Source organism: Emys orbicularis, chromosome 10 (assembly GCF_028017835.1).
Source record: "Emys orbicularis isolate rEmyOrb1 chromosome 10, rEmyOrb1.hap1, whole genome shotgun sequence".
In the NCBI taxonomy this organism is placed as follows: Eukaryota; Metazoa; Chordata; order Testudines; family Emydidae; genus Emys; species Emys orbicularis.
In genome coordinates this window covers 37,121,719-37,146,548 of record NC_088692.1, presented here as the reverse complement: position 1 = coordinate 37,146,548, position 24,830 = coordinate 37,121,719, and the positions used below count along the sequence as shown (strand labels likewise).

At 43.8% G+C, this 24,830-nt stretch overlaps 1 protein-coding gene across 4 annotated transcripts in view; it reads right to left on the bottom strand.

The window, feature by feature from the left end:
- Window positions 1-22,800, bottom strand: part of RAB11FIP3 (RAB11 family interacting protein 3) — a 170,477-nt gene extending 147,677 nt beyond the window's left edge. For 2 of the 4 annotated variants that reach the window (XM_065412276.1, XM_065412277.1), the window contains exon 1: window positions 21,805-22,800. In XM_065412276.1, the coding sequence (XP_065268348.1) occupies window positions 21,805-22,800 (996 nt within the window). The remainder of the gene's footprint in view (window positions 1-21,804) is intronic. The other 2 variants (XM_065412278.1, XM_065412279.1) reach the window with 1 other exon arrangement.
- Window positions 22,801-24,830: the final 2,030 nt, after the last annotated feature.

The following is a 24,830-nucleotide window of genomic DNA, read 5'->3' as shown; positions in this document are numbered from 1 at the left end:
ACTCTGGAAAACTATTGGTTACTAACGAAGGAAGAATTTCTGGCAGTGAAGAGTTGAAGCTGAGGGCTGGTTATATGAGAAAGGCTCAGCCAATGACTGACAGCTCTTAATGACAGTCTCTGTATCAATTAAGCAGGATGAACAGGATGGGGTAGCCTGCCAGACAAGCCAACAGCTAGGCCGTAAGGGGGAAAAGTTTTGTTTAAACATCACTAAAGTGGGGTAGCAGCAAACAATGTATGAGAACAGGTTTCAGAAACTTCTCTAATCTTAGAGTCACTCTAAATGCTGATGCAGTCGCTAGATGGTCAACACCCCCTGCACTCTGCCAATGGTGCCAGGCAAACCTGTCATCTGTCCATTTTTCCAACAGGTATCTCCGCACTTCCTTCCACAATGCCTCCTACATCTGGAACACACTTCCTCCAATAGTCCATGAGGTCCCTATCCTCTCCTCGGTCAATTTCCTCAACAAACCTTGTCAGGGCTGATTCCCCACTCTGGCACTTTGAGTGCAGAAGGTGGGGGCCCGCAAGGACTTTAAAAATTAATACTGGCCACTCCAGATTTGTATTAAACTCGCAGGTTACAGCTTTTCTTTGACCTTGGATGGGTAGATGCTGCCACCCAAGTGAAAAACCCCTTTGAGAACCCAGGAAGGCGCACTTGTAGAGTGACCAGATATCCTGTTTTTAAAGGGACAGTCCCATTTTCTGGGACTTTTTCTTATATAGGTGCCCATTACCCCCCACCCCGTCCCTTTTTTCCCCACAGTTGCTATCTGGTCACCCTACGCACTTGGGAATTCCTTCCTGTGGGGTACCCTCAAGCCCTTTCACCCCTCCTCTGGGGAAGAGGTGAGAAAGAAAAACAAAGGAAATCAGCTGTTGCCACCAGCTAATTTAAACAAACAACGTGTGCACAAAGCTCTTAAGACACAAAAATTCAATTCTGTTCAAAAAAAAAAAAAAAAAAAAAAGAGTAAATTTTCTGTATTAATAAAAGAAAAAAAATATACATCCAGGAACCTAGCATTTTTGCTAGATTTAAAAAAAAAAAAAAAAACCCCAATTACAAGGATTAAGCATCAAGAATAGCTCTCTTGAGATCCAGCTTAAAGGTTACAAGCAAAACAAAAGCACCTGTGGTTAGCACAGAGGAATCCACAAGCCATAATGAAATAAAAGGAATAAACCTAATTGCGTCTTCCTAGACATTTCCTGATCTACTTACATATCTGGGGCTTTTAAATGAGTAGTCTCTAGGTATGATATTGATGATTTTTTTCATACCTGGCCCAAGCTCTTACAGCATAGCTGCTCGGACCCTTCTCTTCAGGAGAGCAGACAAAAGGGGAGTCTTGTTTCAATTTTAAAAAGTTCTAGCCTTCCCATTGGCTCTTTTTGCCAGGTGCCCACTCACTTCTTTTTACCTATGCATAGCAGTGAGACTTTTAACCCTTTACAGGTAAAGCAAGTAGAGAACAGCTACTAAGCGGGATTTTATAGCTAATTGGCTGGCTGGGTCCATAAAAGGGAGCTACCTTCCCTGCCCCCCCCCCCTTCATTTATCACACACCTCTACCATGACCAGCAACTATGACAATACTGTGATTTGGGACTCTCAAGACATGCATTGTTAAACCCTTCTATCAGGATGTAGCTCTTCACCCCCTGGCCACCTTGTTTGTTGTTTCCTTTTGGTCTCTCTGCATCGGCATACGGGCTTTTTGGAGCAGCAACATAGCTTCTTTTGTATTTGTACACACCTAGCACACTGCAAGCTACTAGAAACAAAACCAACACACTATACTACCACATCAGATGTCAGAAGAAAGGGAACCTTGGGAATGATGCTTTTGAAACCAACTGGGTTACAAGATCAGAGGGATCAAGGGTTGAAGATACAGAAAGCTTCCCTTAGATTAGAGCAGATCTAGACCACGCCGGCTAAGTGATAGACTGATAGCATCAAACCAGTAATCTAGATTCGATCCATGACCATTTCAGTCATCCATCACCCGTCTTGGCATTAGGGATTTAGTGGGGAAGATCCTGTATGACAGAAGGATGACTGCAAGAGGATACTCTAGGCTGCTTAGACCTGTAAAGTCCAGCCATAGAGTCTTTGTGTCAAGAAGGATGGGGATTTCCCTCTCTGGTTTGAACAGGAAAGTCAGTCATACTCGGTGGCTTCAGTCAGTTGCCAAGAAAATTATGTAAATTTAGTCAGTATCTACCTTCCATAGATATGTCTAAGGAACCTAGAACTCTGTTGTGGAAGTGCCACTATAAATATGTTTCACAAAAAGCAGGTCCATAAACTAACTGCTCAAGTTCTCTTTTTGGAAGGGTTTTATTTCTGATCTAGACACAGATGTCTATTTCTGTTTTTTCTAATGATTAATTCCAATAGCACTCTTCCCCCCACCCCCTTTTTTACTTGTGTAACCCCTTTGGGGTTTAGAGAGCATGGCCCCTTTAAATCTTTTTCCTAGGGGGGAGGGGAAGAGTAAGAAAAAAGGAGGGAAACTCCAGGGGGTGGCGCTGGAGCGGAGAGGGAGAGCAGCCTGCAGGCCCTCCCAAAGGGAGCAGCAGAGAGAACCTGCCTGAAGCCTGGGAAGGACAGGGCTGAACGGGGACACCCCAGGACAGGAGCCAGGAGGAGCACTGTGCCAGGGAGGAATCGCCCGAGAAGGACAGGCTGGATCTGGACCCAGTATCACTGCTGCCCAGAGCTGCATGGGGCCGGGAGTACTGGGGCTTGGGACTCTGCATTGGGAACAAGGAGGGAGGCTGTCGCTAGTTAAGTGGGGAGGTGGTCGCTCTGTGTGGCTTTGCAGAGAGCTGCAGAAGAGGGCACCAGAGGGGTTTGCTGGGGGAAAGTTCACTGGCGCCGAAGACGACCAGGAGCACCCAAGACTCACCACTGGACTGGAACTTTGCTCAGGATTCCTGAACTCTGTGTGCAGACACATTGCTCAGTGTCTGCCCTTCCAGACTGTGCTACCACTGGGCCTGTGGGGCCTTGGCTTGGATGCAGCCCTGTTTTACTACTCCCCCTATATTTCCCTTAGTTGTTTTTCTCCTCTCATCCCTCTGTAAATAAATATTTCCCTTTGTTATATCCATTGTACTTTTCCTGTGGGTGTGTGTGTTCACTCTGGGGGGTTTGGAACAGGTGCCCCTGGGGTGGAAGGGATTTCTGCTGCATTCCTGCGCGCGCCTTCTCTTGGCCAAGGCTGCCTGCAGAGCAGACTCCATCTTGGTCACGAGGGCATTAAAGTTACACTTGTAGCTAATAACTCATTTTCAGAACATTCTTCAGTAGGTTTTATTCCAAAAACACTAAAGTTTCGAGAGTGCCCAGGTTTGGAATAGCCGGGGAACTGCTGCGGAGATCAATGACAGATTCATGCCAATCAACATGGGTTTATGGAAAACAGATCTTACCAAACTAACAATACCTTTTTTGGAGAAGATTACAAGCTTTGTTGATAAAGAGAATAGCGCTGATGTAATATAGTTAGGTGTCTGAAAGGCATTTGACTTGGTACCCCACAACATTTTGATTAAAAAACTAGAATGATATAACATGGCACAGTCAATGGGTTAAAAGCTGGTTAACTGATGGGCCACAAAATGTAATTGTAAATGGGGAATCATCACTGTGTGGATGTGTCTCTAGTGTGATCAGTTTTTGACCCTATGCTATTTAACATTTTTATCAGTGACTTGGAACAGAGTATAAAATCATCACTGATAGAAGTCTGCATATGATACAAAAATTGGGAGAGTGGTAAATAAGGAAGAGGTCACTAGTAGAGAGCAATCTGGATTGCTTGGTAAACTGGGGGCAAAGAATGTTGGTTTTAATATGACTAAATGTAAATGTATACATCCAGGAAAAAAATTTAGGCAAGACTCCCAGGATGGGGGACTCTATTCTGGGAAGCAGTAACTCTAAAACAAATTTGGGGTCATGGTGGATAATCAGCTGAATGTGAGTTCTCAGTGAGACACTGTGGCCAAAAGAGCTAATGTGATCCTTGAATGCATAAACAGGGGAACCTTGCAGGGGCGGCTCTAGGCACCAGCTAAACAAGCTGGTGCCTAGGGCGGCAAAATGTATGGGGCGGCAAAATGCTGAGCTACCAGCTCCCGCCTGGGGGGGAAGTAGCCGCTGCCCGCAGGAGAGCAGTGCGAACAAGCAGAGGAGCGGCCCGTCCTCTGAAGCCGGGGCAGGACCGTGCTACCGGCGCCTGCCTGAGGGGGGGGCCGCTTCCCGCTGCCGAGTGGCGTGAACAAGCCGAGGAGCGGCCCGTCCTCTGCAGCCAGAGCAGGGCCGTGCTACCGGCGCCTGCCTGGGGGGGTGGCTGCTTCCCGCTGCCCGCGGGAGAGTGGCGTGAAGAAGCCGAGGAGTGGCCCTTCCTCTGCAGCCGGAGCAGGGCCGCGCTACAGGCTCCGCCTGGGGGGTGGGCGCTGACAGCGGGAGAGCGGCGGGAGCCTGTAGCGCGGCCCTGCCCCGGCTTCAGAGGACGGGCCGCTCCTCAGCTTGTTCACGCCGCTCTCCCGCGGGCAGCGGGAAACGGCCACCCCCCCCCCTCAGACGGGAGCCGGTAGCGCGGCCCTGCTCCGGCTGCAGAGACGGGGTAACATGGCGCCCGGACAGTCCGCTCCTCCTCGGCTTGTCCCCGCCTCTGCCTCCTCCTCCTCTCTGCCGCCTCCTGCCAGGGGAGGGGAGAGGGGAGCGGAGCGACAGCCCGGGCTGAGCCCAGCTCGTGCCAGGGCTAAGGCGAAGCCCAAGGATGAGCAGGGCTGGGATCCAGCGGCAGCCCCAACCCCTGGCCCTGGGAGCGGCGGTGACCAGAGATGACTCCACCTCAGGCCAGATCTGCAGCAAGGTAAGAGTCGGGCCAGGCGGGAGGGTCCCCAGGACCCCTGGGGAGCTTCTGCCTGCTGGAGCCCCAGAGGCTGCTGCCTTCCTCCCCTACACATTCTCTGTTTTCATTTTTTTTTTTTAATTTTAAACAGTCAAAACAAAACTGCAAAGTGCAAACATGTGTAAAAGCCAAAAAAAAGCACGGGGGGGGGCAGCCAAAAAATTTTTTGCTTGGGGCAGCAAAAAACCTAGAGCCGGCCCTGAACCTCGAGGAGTCAAGTAGGAGCAGAGAGGTTATTTTACCTCTGTACTTGGCACTGGTGAGACCACTGCTGTAATTCTGTGGCCAGTTCTGATATCTGCAATTCGAGAAGGATGTTGATAAATTGGAGAGGGTTCAGAGAGGAGCCACAAGAATGATTAAAAGGTTTACAAAACCTGCCTTATAGTGATAAGCTAAATAGATTGAGCTCCCTGAGAAATGGTTAAGAGGTGACTTGATCACAGTCTAAATACCTACATGGGGAACAAATATTTAATAATGGGCTCTTCCATCCAGCAGAGAAAGGTATAAAACACAATGCAGTGGCTGGAAGTTGAAGCTAGACAAGTTCAGACTGGAAATAAGGCATAAATTTAACAGTGAGTGTACTTTTCTAGCCATTAAAGCTAAGCCAACCACGCTCGTGAGCAGAATTTACACCCCATAGATGTGATCACAACACTACTTGAATGTTACTAACACAGACAATCTGGCTTACAGAGCAGTAACTTTAACACTTACAAAGAAAAGATAAGACTGGGGGGGGGGGATGAGGGACAAGCTCCAAGTCTGAGTAATAGAATAAGGAATTTTTCCACCTTTAGGTTGTCAGTTTATATCTATCCCACATTGTACTAAGCCCATGTGATGATGGTTCAGTATACTGTATGAAATGAGTTGGAGTTCTCAGTCCAGCAATGAGTGAATAGCTCTCGGGATCACAAAATCACTACCAGAGTTGTTAGTAATTGGTATGCTTGACTGACCACAATTTAAGTAGCTAGACCCAGGTTTGGATGGGCATGAAAAATTAAAACTTTCCAAGCCACGTTTGAGGTCTATTGTCCAGGCAGCATATCTACCTCCTGTGCTGTTTTTAGCTAGAGTCTCCAAAACATCAACTCAGCCCCATCCACAAATGCTAACATTCATTAAATAAGACAGCTAGAAGTGGAAACTAAAGTACTCTTGATCACTTACAAATAGATGAAGCAGAAAGGCAGTTGTCCTCGATAGTGCTCTGCAAATATGCCACAGTACTGGGCCTTAAGTTTCTGTACTCACTTAACCCTGGCATTTAGGCCAAGAGAAGAGCCAAACTGCCAAAACAGAGGCCATGCCAAAATTCAGAACCAGGCCCCGTCCATGCACACAGGACTTGTTACTGCTACCACAAAGCAGACAGAATGTTTAGAACACTTTTTTTTTTTTTTAAACTTACTTTAGAGGGACACAATCAACTTGAAACTACTCTTTTTAATTAACTAAATTCCAAGTACAGGCAGTCCTCAGACTTACGACACAATTGGTTCCTAAAAACTGCGTTGGAAGTTGAAATGTTGTAACTCAACCGCAATCCACTCCATTGTGGGACCGAGCATTGTAAAGTCGAAATCAACTGTCGTAAGTCCAATCAGGGTGTCAATTCAGAAACGTCGTAAGTCGAACATCAAAGTAGAGGACTGCCTGTAATATACCTACTCCCTATGTTCCCCTGCCAATGTTTGTGATTTTACAGTCATTTTCCTACTGAAGATTTCCAATGTTGCCATGTAAAAAAGCCCATACAAACATGAACTCAAAAAAAAATAAAAAAAAAAAATAATAAAATTAAGCTGACTATACACAGAGTGCTGTTAAGTGCATAAAACTAAGAACTGAGTACATGTGTTCGCCTAGTCTTGCAGATGGTATACTTCTAAAGTTACCCTAACAGTAGGTAAAAAGGTTCAATCACTGCTGTTTCCACTTCCCTCTCCCTAAATACCTATTTCAGCTTGTGACATATACCTAAATGCAAGACACAAAAAGATCCAGATGACAGTGGAACCAATTGTATTGTGTGTGTTCTACTACCCCAGAACAAAGAAAACTAACACCCTCTTTTCAGAGCTGCACTGATGTCAAAGAAGGTTGTGTGGAAACCTCACAACTGAGGCTTCAGAAAACCCCCAAATTTGCTGTAAATTCCACTTCCCTCCCCCTCTACATTCAAAGCTGAAGACTCCTTTGGAGTTTGCCACCATCTGGGTTTCTGTTTACAGCTGTGGTCACAGCAGAAGCACAGGAGCAACGACGGGATGCTGCCAATGCAAGCTTGGTCCAAAACGCAGGGTTGTAAACAGAACAATCTCATGTGAGGAAATTGTATTTTTATTGTTTGTTTAATTCCAAAAGGCAGCTGTTGATTTTAAGACTAACTCAGGAGCCCTGCAGCTTGAACACCACAACACTGAATCCGAAAGCAAAACCCACTCTCAACAAGAGTGACACTGACTTTTGTCCAACTTGGAGAAATGCAAGAAAGAAAAGAGCATACATAGTGAGTAACGAGTCAACTGGATTAGTTTTGGTCTTACCAGTTTCAGTCATCTATGGTGTTAACAGCACAAGGGATTTGTTTACAATCATTTCACAATTGACAACATTCCTCAAGGACTTCCCAAATCACAGAAGCAGCACCACCAGTAGCCAACATTTGTATATGGAGTAGCCCTACTTCAAGGCTTTGAGTGTTGGACTGGAACCAATATAAATATGGTATCTCCCAGCTGTCCCATGGGAAAAGTGATTGTGACATTACTGACATGAACTGTGACCGTATAGATCATTGTTGCAACCAAGGTCCTATAACTGCACCAAATCTTGTACAAAGGAAGTCAAGTAAAGGAAAGGTTGTAATTTGCTGGTTATGATTATGCTGTCTGTATAATTTTTGTATTTGAAGTTATGAATATTGGCTATGTACTTGTATCTCAATGTGTTTGATTCTAAGTAGCATCAGTGAAGCATTTGGTCAGCTTCTGGAGAAAGGACTATCCTGAGTAAGTGCCGAATCAAGAAACACTTAACTGACAATGGACTTTGGGAGACACCAATCCGCATCTGAGCTTCCCTGGGAACGTTCAAACTAACATGTAAACAATGGCATCGGCCTGCAAAAAACTGAATCATTCATGGACTGTGACTTGCCCAGGTGGCTACAAACTCCATCTTGTTGCTGTGATTTTGCACAAAAGAACAAAGGGGTTTCCGCCCACAAAAGAGAGAATATAAAAGGCTCTGGAAGCCCCTCCATTTTGTCTTCAGCTGGCTCAACAGATGGCCTCTCTACCCCAAAGAGATGCTGAAAGAAACTGGAACAAAGGACTGTGACTACGGGGGTGTGAGTGACTGCTCGACCCAGGCCATAAACCACATTGTTGGTCTGAAAAGGACTGGGCCCAGACTAGGAAGGAGTCTAGTCTGTGAAAGAAGCTTACTGGAACATCTCTGAGGGTGAGATTTACCTGGATTCAGTTTCCAACCGTATTAGGCTTAGACTTGCATATTTTGTTTTATTTTGCTTGGTAACTTACTTTGTTCTGTCTGTTACTTGGAACCACTTAAATCCTACTTTTTAGAAAATCACTTTTGCTTATTAATTAACCCAGAGTAAGCAATTAATACCTGGGGGAGCAAACAGCTGTGCATCTCTCTCTATCAGTGTTATAGAGGGCAGAAAATTTATGAGTTTACCCTGTATAAGCTTTCAACTGGTGTGTCTAGCTCAGCAAGATGGGAGTGGAAGGAAGCCTTCTCTGGCAGGGGTGTTTGTTCTCAGTGGTATCCCAGCACATTTAGTGACAGTCTTGAGGGAGTTTCTGTGATCAAACCCGTCACAGTGATGACTTACATCGACCGTATCTTAAAGGCCAGTAGTCTGCAAGCCTCACTAAATTCATACTAGCTCTCACTGCATCCATTTAGGTTCTTGTCTACACTAGGAAAATTAGGACCTATAAAGTCACCCCGAGGCAGTTCTGTTAGTGGTTGCAACAGTGGAAATTCTAGTTTATGCAGGCTTTGGGTATTTTTAACCGCTACTGTCCAACTCTACTCTGCACAGGGTTGTATGCCTCATCCTCCACTGGTACAGGTAGCACCAGTGGTGAATTACAGGTCCTAATATTGCCAATTCAAGTACAGCTTTATGATGCTTCAGTGAGGCTCTACTGCAAACAGAAATATCACACTGAAAATCCATTTGAAACAGGAAGGCTCAATGTCTTTGAAATGGAAAATGAAAAAGTTGAAAGAGCTTTTTTGTGGGCATTTGACAGTGTCCTGTTTTGTATGACTTATTAACTCCATCACCAATGAAGTATCACTATGCCTTAAGGTTTTCATTTAGCTCGTTAAGCAGACAGCTGTAGTGCAGATGTAGTAAAAAAAAATGCTGTCAGAGTATTTTCATTCAGTTAATGCTGCACTGAGAATATACTTTACAGTCAGACAGGAGATGGAAACTCTCTGGCATGTGTTAGAGAAAGAGTTGTTGAAAGTATGAAATATACAATTCCCTGGGGATAAATTTGTGAGCAAGCATGTTTAACAAAATGAATACAGTAGCAAGATATCAAAATCGGGGATCCTTTTATACATGACCATATAGCATTAAGAGATGCTCATTTCTAGAGCTGATGATTCCAATGGAATTTTAAATTTGAGTTTGTTTTTCCTTGTGTTCAGAGCTAACTGAAGGTGCTTTGACCACAGTATTTCAAACACCCCACACTACCAGATAAGAATGTTTATTTATGAAGCAACACTGGGGAGGAGAAATGGTAAAGAAACCAGTTTGACGGGATTCCCAAAAGGTAAACAACTACTTATTCTTCATTCATTTTGGGAACAACTGAGAATATAATACTGTCTAAGGAAATTCAGGGGTCCATTTACAAATAGGAAGCACCGTAGCAATGTGGACAAGGAAAACCTATACAACAGACATCCCTAAACAGGATAGGGTGAGGATAGTATTCAGTTACCTACTTCTCAAAAGTAACATGAGCTACCAGTTTTCTGCAAACTTATTCTCCTGTGCCAGATGGAAAGGACAACAATAGGCCAGGATTCCACTTCTAACCAGCAACAATTGATGCCATAACAGCTACTAAAACAGAACTAAAACAGTGTACACGATGCCTCAGATAGGAAACATGAAATCCTGAACTCAGGGCCTAGTAAGCGAGTTCCTAGTAAGGAAGAATGGCTTTTCAAGTATTTTTTTTTTTAATTGTATTTTAAGTATTTGTGAGGGTTGGAACCATCTGACTGACAGGAGGCAAGGAAACCTAGTGCCACTACAAAACTCTAGGGGTAGACAATGTCAGATTTATTTCTTACCATTTTAGTTCTCTCAGAGCCCTCAGCTTCTGGGGAAACAGAGACCAAAACATACTTTTGTTTGTTTGCTGAAAGTGCCTAAACAAGCCAAACTTGCTCCCACCAGCAAATGTGCTCGACACCAAACCAGCTGCTGCCATCTTCTTCCCAAACCTACAAGGAGATTTCATGCCATGCAGCATAAAATGGACAAAATCCAGGTAACAATTGCTTCTTCATACTCAGCTGTTGAGAAGAGGGGTGGGGGGTCAAGAGGGTGGTATAGAGAAGAAGCGCTCACTAGCTTAGATACTAAAATGGACATAAATGAGAAAGCCATCTGCCCTTAGACACATTGCTACAAAGCAACCTAAAAGATATATTCCTCATTAAAAGGAAAAATAAAGAACGAACAGAGACTGGAAGCATTTGAGAACTCTGATTGAACAATATTAGCATTGTGAACCTGCCTGAGGGATTAGAAGGAAAGGATGCAGCTGGGTTTTCTTGGAAATTGGCTGCCAAGGATTTTGAAACAAAGACGAGAATGACCAGATAAGTGTTGAAAGATTTTTTTTTTTTTAAATCCATGTTAGAAGACCAAAAGCTTGAAGCACACGATTATCGTCATCAGCAGGAATTAAGGCAGTCACATCACCTGACACATACAAGAAATAATCTTTTCCCCCTAATGTCATGCTGTTGAGCTACAGTCTAGGGCTGACTCAGAGTCTCAGAAAAAAAAATAATAATAATAATAATAAAAAAAAAAAAATCTAGATGTGTGCACCAAGCAGCAGCAGATGACTATTCTACCCACAAACTGTGGGTTGCAGCTACCAGGAAGTCATTTGTTCTGTGACATGAAGTCAGCTGGGAGGACAAACACTTATTTAAAGAGTACAAAAGGAATCTCAGCATCTGACAACAATGAATGGCAAATAATTTTATTGTCTTGATTTTAAGTGTGGAAAGGAATATTATGCATGCAATTGGTTGTTTAGCTGTGTAATGATATAAGCAACTTTGAAAGCAATCTTAATATGACATACTTCTAACTATGAATCATTTCTTGCAGATGAGAATTGTTGTACAAAAAAATAATTTTTGATTGTAGTGAATAAAATACCTCCCAAGATGACCCCGCTGCCCTTTGATTACTGAAGACAATAGTACTGTTCTTCTAGGGTTATTCCATTGGGGGAAGGAAACTTTTCCCAAGTAAACATCCACTTTATTTTATAGAGGATATTATCCTGTAGGTATGGCAAAGGTTAAATATCTATCTTTTACTGTAGAACCTCAGAATTACGAATACCAGAGTTACGAACTGACCAGTCAACCACACAACTCAGTTGGAACTGGAAGTACACAATCAGGTAGCAGCAAAGACCAAAAAAAGCAAGTACAGTACTGCTTAAACGTAAACTACTAAAAAAAAAGGGGGGGGGGGTTTAAAAACATTTGACAAGGTAAGGCAACAGTTTTGGTGCTTGTTTCATTTTACATTATGATGGTTAAAAGCAGCATTTTTCTTCTGCATAGTAAAGTTTCAAAGCTATATTAAGTCAATGTTCAATGGTAAACTTTTGAAATAACTATAATATTTTGTTCAGAGTTACAAACAACCTCCATTCCTGATGTGTTCATAACTGAAATTTTACTGTAGTTGTAAAATTGCTGCTAGTATAGTGTCTCTTTAAGCATTTTCATAGCTAAGAGGCTGAAAAAACATAAGATTACATTTTAGCAAGGAAATCAAAGCCTGAGAATTGATGATTCGTTTGAAGCTAGCTCAGGTTCTAGCAAAGTGCACCTGACATAGAAAAGAACACTGCCTCAAAAAGCAGCTGGCCTAGACTCTCACCACACACTTGTCCCCTCAAACTGTGCTCTGAAACAAAAAAACTAAAAGCCACAAGCCTTGATTAAGACTTAAAATCAAATTAGTATCTTCAAGCATTCTCTGATAGCATTCCGATGAGAGATTAACAGAACTCCAAGATGGAGTGTATGCATTATATAGGAAGCTGCAGTTTGGCATTATCAATGCAAGTCCTAAATTTTTCTGTCAGTAATTGGGAATGTTTTCCTTGTAATAACCTTTTCAAATACTTTCCATCTCTTTTCTTTAATCCATATTTTGACCACCACCAGATAGAAAAGCAAAGTTAAAGCAGTTTGAATCAGACACTTATCTACCCATATTAGGCATTTCATATGTACCCATCACCATATAATCAAGGCCTGAAGAAACATTCTACCCTGAGCAAAGGAACGAAAAAGTAATTTAAAAAGGGTAGGGCACTCAGGCCTGATTCTGCACCTTTAAAGTCTATAGTTTTGCCACTGACTTTGGGGAGCACAGGATCAAGAATAAATCTGAAAAGTTTTCACTTTCTCTCTCCCCCCGCCCATCCCCAGATTTCAACTAGTGCAGCTATAATCTGAAAAGGGACTCTAAAAATGGCAACATGAGCACCCAAGTTTCTTCCAGCTCATTGAGTCCACAGCAAGTTTCTTCAGTCTACAAATAAACAGATTTTTCTAATTGCCATCCCTGCAAACATGACTAACTGATCTGCAAGCTAAGCAGTTAAATTGAGCTGTAGGCCAAATTATTGAACATTTATATGGGGTAGCACCTAAAGCCACAATCAGACCAGGGCCCACTATGCTATGCACTGTAAAGACGTAAGGACAGTCCCTACCTCAAAGGGCCCCAGTTTTCGAAGATCCAAATCAACTGAAACTGGCTCCTAAATAAGCCAAAAATAGACTTGTCAGCCCTCCCCCCTGAAGAGCTTATTAAGGCTCATGGGGGCCCCTTAGAAGCCCCCGAAGGGCCCATGGATCCCCAGTGAGCATAAGGCTGGCAGGCAGGGGAGGCCCTTACCCCAACCCACAAGCACAGCCAATGATCATATTGCCCCCCCCCCACAATCTCTGCAGTAGCTAAGCACCCCTCAAAGCTTAGTGAATTTAACCTCACAACACCCCAAGGAGGTAGAGAAGTACCCCCCGACATTTTACAGAAAAGGAAAATTGATGCACAGAGAAGTTAAATGACTTGGCCAATGTCACGCAGGAAGTATGTGGCAGAGCCAGGAATTGAAATCTCATCTCCCAAGTCCCAGTCCAGGGACTTGACAGACAATCTGTCCTCTGCACATTCACTAGAAGGGCAGAGTTCTCTATGCCAGTCTCAGACACACAGACCTGTCTTGCTACCCAGCCCATGTTTTCCATATCCCTTGATCCCCACCTTCCCCTTCTCTGCACAGCAGAGTTCCTGGGCCAAATGCCAACCTCCAGCAGTTACTAAACTCCCCTCACAATAGAGAGGTCCAGGACTCCCACATCCCTTCAATACTCCTCATTTCTCACTGCACAACTCTACTTTCTGTCCCCTCCCAAACACTACTGAGTTTATCTACCCCACAACATTGGGAGGTAGGGAAATATATCCATTTCACAGGGTGGAGGGGGAGGGGCAATCCAGACAGCTTAAGACAAAAATTAGCGGCAATCTTCAAAAAATTCTGATTTAAATGGACTAGCCAACTTCATAGATAAAGTCTGTGACAGAGTGATGGTCAGAAACCAAGTGCTCATCCATTTCTTTAACCAGAGGGACCTCTTTTTCCTGCAGTTCCTTTCCTCATTCATGCACTCAGATCTGTTTTTGATACTGTACACGTCTCCACCTACTTTGTCCATTTTGAAAAGGGATGCTTTTAAAGTAAAAAAAAAAAAAAAAAAATCCCCATATTCCTAATACATATATTCCATAATAAGAATCTCTTTTAATAGGGCCTCTCTCATTTCAAAAGATAAAGTGACTTTCATTTTCAGCTAGCTGTCAATAACCATAACTTCTCATGATACAATTTGGATATTTGTTGGAGTATTCTGCCTCTGAAGTGCTTTTCCTGCCACAGGAGAGAGAGATCCATGTCTGTTGGAGTTCCTCTACATAGAATGTTTTATTACCAATGATGTAATGCCTGTTGAAGGGGGGGAAAAAGCAGACTAATCACTATGGTAGATTTTCAACCAACCCAGCTGAATGTTTGAGGCAGCTGAATCATTAAAGTTAATGGAAGTTTTGTCACTGACAAAAGAATAAGAGGGAAAGTGAAGTTTTGTATCACCCACACACTTCATTTAGCAGTTCAGAGGCAAACTAGGCATTGTGAGTCTGTCTCTCTCTTCTACGCACACGCACACCCAAAACGTCTCTCTCTCACTGGAATTCTAGTTCCATTCCCAAAAAGCAAACACCAAAAATAAACAACCTTTTAAACCTTTGAAAGTTGTTGCAGTGGCAGTACAGATGGAAGAAAAGTAAGTGCCATTCACATTTAGATGATTTAAGAATCCACTTGTTTTCATATACTTCAGGGGGAAATATTAACTCGTTATGTAACTAGGAATCTCCTTTCACAAAGACAGACAGAGAAGTTTGCAGAATTAAGGTTCACCCACAGATTTTTATATATTCTCCCTAAGTTAGATTCTGGGGGCACTGTGATTTAAATCCAACTACAATAAGTGAAATCAAACAGAACAAAATACAAATGTATCAGCAGTGATTCAAGAGGAACTTTAATCAAGAAGTCATAAGTCAGACTATACTCTAGGCACTCATCTATCATATAAAACAATGACCCATAAGTCTTGAAATAAGATGCTTTACTCTGATGGAATAACAAAAAAGTCCATGTTCTCCATTTCACAGACTAATGTGCAGATCCCTGGTTCTTTGGTTATACCTTTATGTTGTAAGCTGCGCAGTGGATACAAAGAAATGTGAACTGGAGAATACAGAGTGAAACCACACCCAGGTGCAATTTCACCAGGAACATTGCCTTCTGTTCTGGGAACCTCATTACAAGAGATGTTGACAAATTGGAGGAAGTTCAGAGAACAGCAACCAGAACTGATTAAATGGGCTGGAGGAAAGATGAAAAGTACTAAATATGCAAAGCTTGACTAAGCAACAGCTCATGTGGAAGTAGAAGAGAAGCAATATGGTTACCCAAGAAATATCTGAAAGATGTAAACATCAAGGGCCAGGGTAGATTATAACAAGAGGATCTAACTAGGAGTGATGGGATATATTACAAGCTCATTATCCAAAAAATACCACAGTAAGATGTGTTAGGATGTAGGCCACTCCCAAGAGAAAGCAAAAAAGCCCTATTGCTTGGCACATTTAAAACTAGATTAGACAAACTGTAGGGGCTAAAATAACAGGAGTACTTGTGGCACCTTAGAGACTAACAAATTTATTAGAGCATAAGCTTTCGTGGGCTACAACCCACTTCTTCGGATGTAGGGGCTAATCTTTCATTTAACCTAGGTGGATAAATCACATTGTGTAACAGGCCCTTTCCGTCTCTATTTTTTCTTATTCTATTAAGGGGGAGAAGCCTCCAACCAGTAATCTTTTGGATCAAAAAAGTTTTTTTTTTTTCTTCTTCAAATCACAACATATAAAACAAAACTTGTCAGAATACAAAGTTCCTGGTCCACTTTGCTGCAATGATTTACACTGGTTCATTGTGCATTGCATAAAAACCTTTTATGTGTTTTAAATATGTTGGTATTTGATTAGCATCCCCTTGTTTTTGTATAGTGAGAGAACATAGGAACACCCAATTAACCCTCTCTATACCATTCATTTTATATAACTATTACATCCCCTCTTATTTACTTCCTCTCTGAACTCAAGTTTTAAGCTGTTTAACCTCTCCCCATAATAAAGTCTTTCCATGCCTCTAATCTTTGGCATCACACATTGTGGACCCCTCTTATTTCTCTGTATCTTTTTTTGAAATAGGGTGACCACAAATGAATACAGTATTCCATGTGAAAGCATATTGTTGATTTATGTAATAGCATTATAATATATTCAGTATTTTTCTCTCTCATTCTTTATCCTAACTTTTCTTTTTAAGAAGACACAAACACAATACTTAATTTTTTAAAATAAAGCTGTCCCAGGTTTTTAAACCATAACCACATAAGAAATTTAGTAATGTACACTGTATGACTAGTTCAAATTATTCCTTCTAATGTGTATTGCCTTGCTTTTGACATCAATTTCATCTGACATTGTGCTATCCAGTCGCACTGCTTTATGTCCCTCTAGAGTTCTCGCCGTGTTCTCCGGCCTGCACTATCCTAAACAATAGTATCATTGTCAATTGTTGCCATCACACAGTTCATCCTTTTTTAAAGGTACCTCTCATAGTACAGATCCATGGGGTACTCTACTGCTAACTCTTTACCATTTTGAAAATTGACAGTGTATTCCTGTTCTTCGTTTTCCCTCTCTTAACTTCTAATCCAGGATAGTATTTTACCTCTCTCACCTCATAACTACAAAGTTCCTTTAATAGTGTCTTTCAAGGAACCTTGCCAAAAAACTTTTGAATACCTTAATTAATCATATATACCAGCTTTCCTTTATTCACTAGTTTGAGGACATGCTCAAAAGAATTCTAATAGATTAGACAGACATGATTTTTGTCACAAAAATCAAAGCTACTTTGTCCCCCTACTTTGATATTTATCTAGGTTTTATAACTAAATGATTGCATCAATCAACTAATCTGGCACAGCAGTAAACTCAGCAGTCTAAATTCCAAGTACCATCCCCTTGCACCTTCTTTAAAGATAGCAAAAGATAACTATACAGGAGGACTGGAGGTATGTGTATCAATTTTTATTAGATACTGCAAGTTTTTGTAGCCACTCCATACTTAAGTTCCTTCAGAACTCTTGAGTGAATCCTGGTTCTGATTACTTGTTTTTCTTAAAATGTATCAGTTGATTACAGTGCCTCCTCTTTTACGTCTCAATCTATTTCAGTACCTCATCTTTATTGAGAAAAGCAGGTATCTCTCTACCATCCCGCGTGGTGATGGCTGGTGCAAAGAAGTCATTTCTCTTCTCTACGAGATCATTATCCTCCCTAATGGCTCCATTTACTCCCTGGTAATCCAGTAAACCTACTAATGGTCTTGAAAATGTCCTGGCAAGAAAATCTATTTCAAGTCATAAGCAAGAAAATATATAAAGATTTTCTTGCTTATGACTTGAAATTCCCCCTTATACCGTCTAATTTCCACTTTACCTAGCATTTTTTGTTTCTGTCCATTAGCTTCACCTAGGCTGGATTTCCATGTTCTAAGGATACCAAATAACTGCCTGTCCCTTTCCATTTAGCCATACTGTTTTTCCTTGCCCTCCTGCTTCCTTTTTTATTCAGAGGTATGCATGCCATCAACAACTCCATTATGGATACTTAAATAGCCTCTCGATGTATCACATGATTTTAGTTTCCTCACATTTGATTTTAGTGCTTTAAAAAAAAAAAAAAAAAAAACGCTTCCTTTGTTTTTAATCTCTCTAGTAAATTTCAGTGTCATAATGCTAGTTTGTTACTGTCAACTGTTACTACAAGGCCATTGAGCCTAACTATGGTCCCTATTATTTATTGGCTCAACTAAAGTTATTTCTTGAACCAATTCCTGCACCTTACTTAGGTCTCAGTTCTACGTTCCAGTACTTGCTGTTCCAGGAAGTAAATGTTGAAGGTGTCAAGAACTACATATAAAGTAATACATTTCTATATACAAGCTATACACCAACAGTGGTTCTCAGCCAGGGGTCCGGGGGCCCACGGGCAGGTTTCAGAGGGTCCGCCAAGCATGGCCAGCGTTAGACTTGCTAGGGCCCAAGGCAGAAAGCCAAAGCCCACTGCACAGGACTGCAGCCCCGAGACCTACCACCCAGAGCTCAAGCCGAAGCCTGAGCAACTTGGCTTTACGGTGCCCCGGTGATGGGGGCCCTGAGCAGTTGCCCTGCTTGGTACCCTTCATTGCCAGCCCTGGTTTTTATATGGAGAAAAACAGTTGTGGTACAGCTGGGCTGTGGAGTTTTTATAGCATGTTGGGAGGGAGGGGGGGGGTTAAAAAGAAAAAGGTGAACCCCTGCCCTATAATACATTTCAGCGTTGTCACTAATCATGGGGGGAGGGATAGCTCAGTGGTTTGAGCATTGGCCTGCTAAACCCAGGGTTGTGAGCTCAATCCTTGAGGAGGCCATTTACGGATCTGGGGCAAAAATCTGTCTGGAGATTGGTCCTGCTTTGAGCAGGGGGTTGGACTAGATGACCTCCTGAGGTCCCTTCCAACCCTGATATTCTATGCTCATGCAGAAGGAACAAAGCAGAATCTTCAGATTTTAGGGGGGGGGGACACAACTGATAGACTTAAAAAAGAAGAAAACTTGTAAACTGAGCACATTTGATCTAGGATCATGAGACAGAATGAAAACAGAACCCTGCATTTTGTCTCATGTTTAAAACGATCATTTTTCAAAAGACACTGCATTGGTGTAAACTGGTACACTGATCAGACAGTAATAAATAGCACTAAGAATAGATGATGCTAGAGAAATTAAAGTATCTCAAAGTGCTTTACAAATTTTAATTAACTAACATCCCTAGGAGGTTGGTGTTATTCCCATTTTACAGATAGGAAAACTGAAGTACAGAAAGGATGGGAGACTTGAGCAAGGTGATACAGCGATAACTCTTAATCTTAAAATGAATTTGTAATTAATCTTAAACTTGATTGCACTGTTAGCAAGTGCGAAAAAACCCACATATTTGTTGCACATAATCTGTATGCCCTTATGTTCTATTGATTTGGATTGCTTAGTATAGGAAGACTATCATGTGATTATACATAGTTAAACAAGTTAAAATTGCTAGGCTCCATTTTAATTTTCATCCCCAAGACAACAACAACAAAAGTTGTGAGCAACCTGTAATGTTAATGGGTTTACCAAATATATTACCAAAACTGAGGGCCATGTTTGGATGGAGGGACTGTCTGCACCCTGTTGTAGGAATTGCCTTGTCTCTAGAAAGAGACAGACAGGGAATACACACCTGAGGGCAAGGAATTCCAAATCCCTCCTCCTTTTACTGTGGGCTTGAGTGTTTCATAATTTTGCGCCACTTTGTCCAAAACATTTGCTACTACCTATTAGAACTACATTTTAAAATGTTTACAGTAAATGTTTCATAATGAAGTTCACTGTATTTAAGTTCTGGTAGTATTTTGCATTAGTTATACATTCACAGGTTGAGTGTTTATATTTCCTTATAAGAATATGTTTAAGCAAAGAAACCTCCACTCATTTCTGAAGTAGCCCGCTAGAAGAGTTTATTAAAATTCTGCAGTTTGCAAGGGGAGGGAAGGAAGAGAGAGTCCTACAGCTTCTACTGTAGTTCTCCACAGATTTCCATTGGGACGTGGTTTACAACTTGTACTTCCAAGAACAATTTAAATATGTGGATGGAAACATAATGCCACAACTAGAGGTTAGGACTCTGGCTTGTCCCTCGCTCTTGTAGCAAGCGGAGAGGCGGATGGGGCAGTGGGAAGAGCACATGGCTCTTCAGCAAACCCTCCCACCAACCCAAGAGTTTTGGAGTTTGGGGGGAGGGCAACAAAACAGAGTAATCTTTCATTCTCTGAAGTGAAGGTTTCGTTACTACTTTATCTTTTGGGGGCTGTAAGAGGCTATGAAATTTTCAAATAGATGACTTAAGCCTAGGAAAGCAAACGCTCCTTCCTATGAAGCTACACAGAAGTGTCATTTTGTTTATAACTTTCCTTCGTCTTTGTCATTTCTATTATGCTACCTATTTAGGCATGTAACAAGTTGGTAACAGACCTACACACTATCCCTTAACCCAGTATATCACAGACTTGAGTTCCCTTCCCTTTTGTGACTTACAAGGAAAAGACATGTTGGCTTGTTGCTGCTTTTATATGGATATTTTTTCTAAAAACAATTAGAAAACAAGATTACAGACAACTTCCCTCCCCCAGAAGTTCAACATATTGTGTGCTGTTTCACAGCAAATTATATCTTTATGTACCAGGTCCGTACAGAAGACCAGGTAAATCTCCTCACTGGATAAATACTCAATCTTTTTAAGATGCATTTTTGTGTGCGTATAATGTCATTTTGAATACAGTCTTAGGTTTATGTAGGTATCAGTACAAACCAAAAATGAGATAGCAACTGACTAATTTCTTCCTCCTTGTAGGAAACCTCAGCTGCTAATTCACATTTTGGGTCGTACCAGGTGACTTCATATTACACCATACCACATTTGATCTGCTACAAAGGGATATATCAAAATCCAAACTCACCATAGTACAATAGAAACAAGACACACACACACACACACACACACACACACAAGTTGTACCCATCAAAAACTGAGCTACTTAATACCTACTATTGTGTTTAACAAGAGCAAGCAGATACAGGAAATATAGTGTCCACAAACACTAGCAAATGGTCTAAGTTAAATTGGGTTCGTAACACTTCATTAGCAAACATATACTTGAACTTTAGCTCATTTTGATTTTTCTTCTTTGGTCCATTTGAAGCACTGCTTTACCTACTTTTTACTATTTGCCTCAATCTCATTTCTAACAAGCAAGCTTTCAAAACTCCCAGTTGTCAAATTTTACTTTATTTTCCTCAGGAAGGTGCCTTATATGATACACATGCAAGTGTTTACCAACTGCCACAATTCTGAGGTGTAAGGAACCCAGAAAGATACAAGCTTATCAAGGCCCCATTGTACACACTCTACCTAAATACTCGGCTTATATGAATAATCTGAAGAAGTTGGCCTGGATAAGCAAAGAAGTCTAAAATGCAATGGCAGGGTTCATAAATTAATGCATCAACAAATTGTCTTTCATAGAGCTGGGAGCCCACTCGCTCAGAAATTCTACAAGTAAAGAGGGGTATGGGTATATTACAGGTTCTCTAAAGAATAACGGTTTAAATACATCAGGCTGAGAGGTCAAGCTACTGAAAACAGATGCAAAGTAAGAAGGACCTACAAACCCATAACTAGCAAACAAAATTTTCCCCATCAAAACATAAGAGAAAGGACCAGAAATCATAGGAAATGTGAGTGGCAATTTAAGACATTTTAAAAATAAGGGTATCAGTCTGTGTCCAAAATTCACATGAAATTAGAACAGCACTTAATTTGCCATACAATACCACATGCTACAATACCTAAGCACAACAGGAGGAGCTCAGCACTGTGCAAGTGTAATAATGCTGGCTTTTGTCAATTTATTGACACCCCCCCCTTAGAGTTATGATACTGATCAAAGTCAACAGGAGCTTTGCCCAAGTCAGGACTACAGAAGAGGGACCTCAGACCCTTAACATTATTATAAACACACTGCTGGAAAATACATATTGAAAGCTCATTATAGGAGATGTAATACTGAAGTCTTATAGTACATAAGACTTACAATACATATACACCATTTTTATGCACAAAAGAGAAACATACCTGAACAACAGAACAGAATGTTCCTTAGTAGGAGTGAAAAGAGTAACCATTTACAGGCACCTCGGCCTAAGTGAAATACAGCTGATAATTTTACCTGTTCTGCACCATAGACTGTAGCAAACTGAACAAACTCCTCTATCCGCACAAAGCCATCCCCATCTTGGTCTAGGGCATCAAACACAGCTCGGAGACGGGGCTCCTCTTCTTGACAGCCTGGAGAGTCATTAGTTATGGAATCAGGCTGGGCAAACTCCGGGGGCTGGCTCAGGTTGCTAGAGGAATGGAAAGTGGGGAAGAGGTCCATCTCCTTGTCAATCTGGGACAAATCCTGGGTACTTAAAAGTATCTCCTGGCAGCTTTGGGATATGTAATCTTCTGTCTCTTTAGTCCAAGGGGAAGTTGGAGTGAGTCCTTCAGAGTGGTTCTCCTCCTGGGAGGTCTCCATTCCTAAGTAAAACTCCCCTTCTGCTTGCAGGATTTCGCTGCTTTCAGGAAAGCTTTCTCCCTTGTTTGAATCCTTTGGACTTAGCCCAGCACTCCTGAGTTGTAAATCCCGAAGAGGAGAAGAAACAGCCTGGTCCAGCACGAGAGAGAAGAACTGCTCCTCCAAATCTGTGATCTGAGCAGAGGCCAGTGCACCCTGCACCAGAGAAAGGTTCAAATCAAAATCACTCTGGGGGCAACCATGATGATTATCACCTGCACCTGACTCTTGTTCCAGGTCGCTGATTGGGTCGGTCGTGTCTTGGTCCAAGAGGCCGTTCTCCTGCTTTTCCATGCGGTATAAATACTCAATGGGCCTATCTGAGAACAGCGTAGGATCCAGCCCGGGTAGCTTCATCTCCCCCAAAACCTGCTCTAGCACCACTGGCCCACTCTCCCTCTCTTGTAAAGAGGGCCCCAGGAACAAAGGGGCGTCCGGGGGCGTCTCTCTGGGGACCAGCACCAGGTCTGGGCTAGGCAGCTGCCCTCTCTGCTCCATGATGAGATACCTCCCATTCTGCTCGGCAAACAGAGTCAGCAGCGATGCCCGCTCCGATTTGCTCCCTGGGTCTGAGAGAGTCATTAACAAATCCGGCTCCATTTTCATCAGAAAAAAAGAATTTAATACAAATCACAGCGGCTGCTCGGACCCTCCTAGACACAAAGGGCTGGGTTTGTGAGCGATCACTGCCCTACCGTCTCCCCGCGGCAGAGCTCGGGTCTCCCGGAGAGCCCACCACAGAACCGCTGCATTGCTGCGGCTCCTTGGAGCCTCCTCTGCAAACGGGAGATACGCTGCTGCCATTTGCCTGCATCCATCTTCTCCATCCCTCCGGCCTCACATCCCAGGAGGCGGCGGCGGCCCAGGGCGGCGGGGCAGCAGCTAAAGGAACCCCAATGGGGAGGAAAAGGCAATCGCAGCCACGCACGAATCGAAGGCGCTTCGATGGCTGTCCGACAAAGCCTGCAGCCCGGGCTCAGCCCGCACCCCAGGGCTACCCCCGCCAAAGAACCGGCGGCGCCCCCTGCAAAGGATGGTGCTGCTAAGCCACCAGCTCACGGAGGACCTGCTGCTCCGGCACCCCCGGGCTAACGGGGGACAGAGGTGGGCTGTGCTGCAGCACCGGGCTGTGCTCCCGGCCCTTCTTGTGGCCCGGAGAGTAGGCTGCGCCCTTCGAGCTACTCCGGGACCTGGGCTCCCCCGGCGGCCGGGGAGAGTGCGGGGGCGCTGGGGGTCCTGCTCCCCGGCTCCGCGGGCTCCCGCCTGCGGCTGGCTGCAGCCTCTGCTCTGGCAGCCGGCTGGGCGGGCCGATCTCCGCGCTGGCCGGCCTGGCTCCGCCTGCAGTCCGGGGAGGGCTTTGTGTCTCCGGGCTTAGGCTCCTCCCGCGCCCGGCGACAGGGGCGGGACTGTGTTCGCCTCAGAGCGGGACTCTGCCCCCGGAGAGGGGCGTCCCAGGCCTGCTGGTGTGGGGAGCTGTGTGTGTCCGTGTGGTTCCCCGCGGGGCTCTGGGCTGGGGGTAGCTGTGTGTGTGTCCGTGTGGTTCCCCGCGGGGCTCTGGTCTGGGGGGGGGGAGCCGTGTGTGTCTGTACCGCCCCTCCCCTGGCTGAGATTCTTTTTGATGGTTTCTCCCAAGCCTGGGAAAGAGGCAGGTCGGTGGCGCCGTGAAACAAACCCGCCGCCCGCCCGTTTAACACCAACACTGCCCGTTCACCGTGAATCGCTCAATCCAGTCCTACCCTGCCTAGCCGCCGCAGTAACTAGAGCGATGATGTCACTCCCCCGTCATTCTCACCCCTCCCAACCAGGGCACGGCGCGAGGACCTTCCCGTCACCCGTCTCCGCCGGCAGCAGAGCTGGTGCGCGTGCCCGGGGTCGGAGGCGGGAACAGTTAAGGTGCCGGCAGCCTTCGCCCAGGTCCGCGCTGCGCTCTGCAGAGCCGCGCGTGGGTGCCAGGCGCTCGCTGTGCGCGGGGTGGGGCGCACGGAGAACGCACCTCGCTGGTGCATTGCCTGGCACAGAGCAGCCCGCAGCGCGTCGGCTGGGTAGCACGGGCTGGAGGCTGTCTGAGCGCTGACACTCCCCTGCGAGCTGCCAGCAGCTCCTGCTCTCTGATGCTGAACTAGCCGAACAGCCTAATAACTGACCTGCTGCAGGAGGAGCTGGGCAGGCATTACATGAAGTGCAACGTGAATGGTGATGATTTATTCAGAAATGTAAACGTCAAAGAACAGTAATTGATCAGCAGGAGTTAATACTAGCAACAGCAGTGATGGACATAGAATAGTTTCCTGACAACCACCCTGCTCCTCTCAGAGTGCTAGGGGGGACACTGAGAGCTTCTCTTGACATCCCACCTAGATGGGGAGGGGCCTGGGATGGAAAATGTTGAGACCATTGGCCCATAGCCTACAATGTGACTTCAGTGGGGCTCCTTGTGTTATGAAGCTTTCCTCTCTGTAATTAGCGTCTGCAGGATTGGTCTCAAAGTATTTGAGCACCAAACAAATGATTAAATATTTGTATTTGTGTAGCACCTGGGAGCACCACTCATGGAGCAAGACCTTATTGTGGTAAGCGCTGTCTAAACACCGCCACTGTTATTACTTGGGTGTTATTTATTAATAATCCTCATTTTA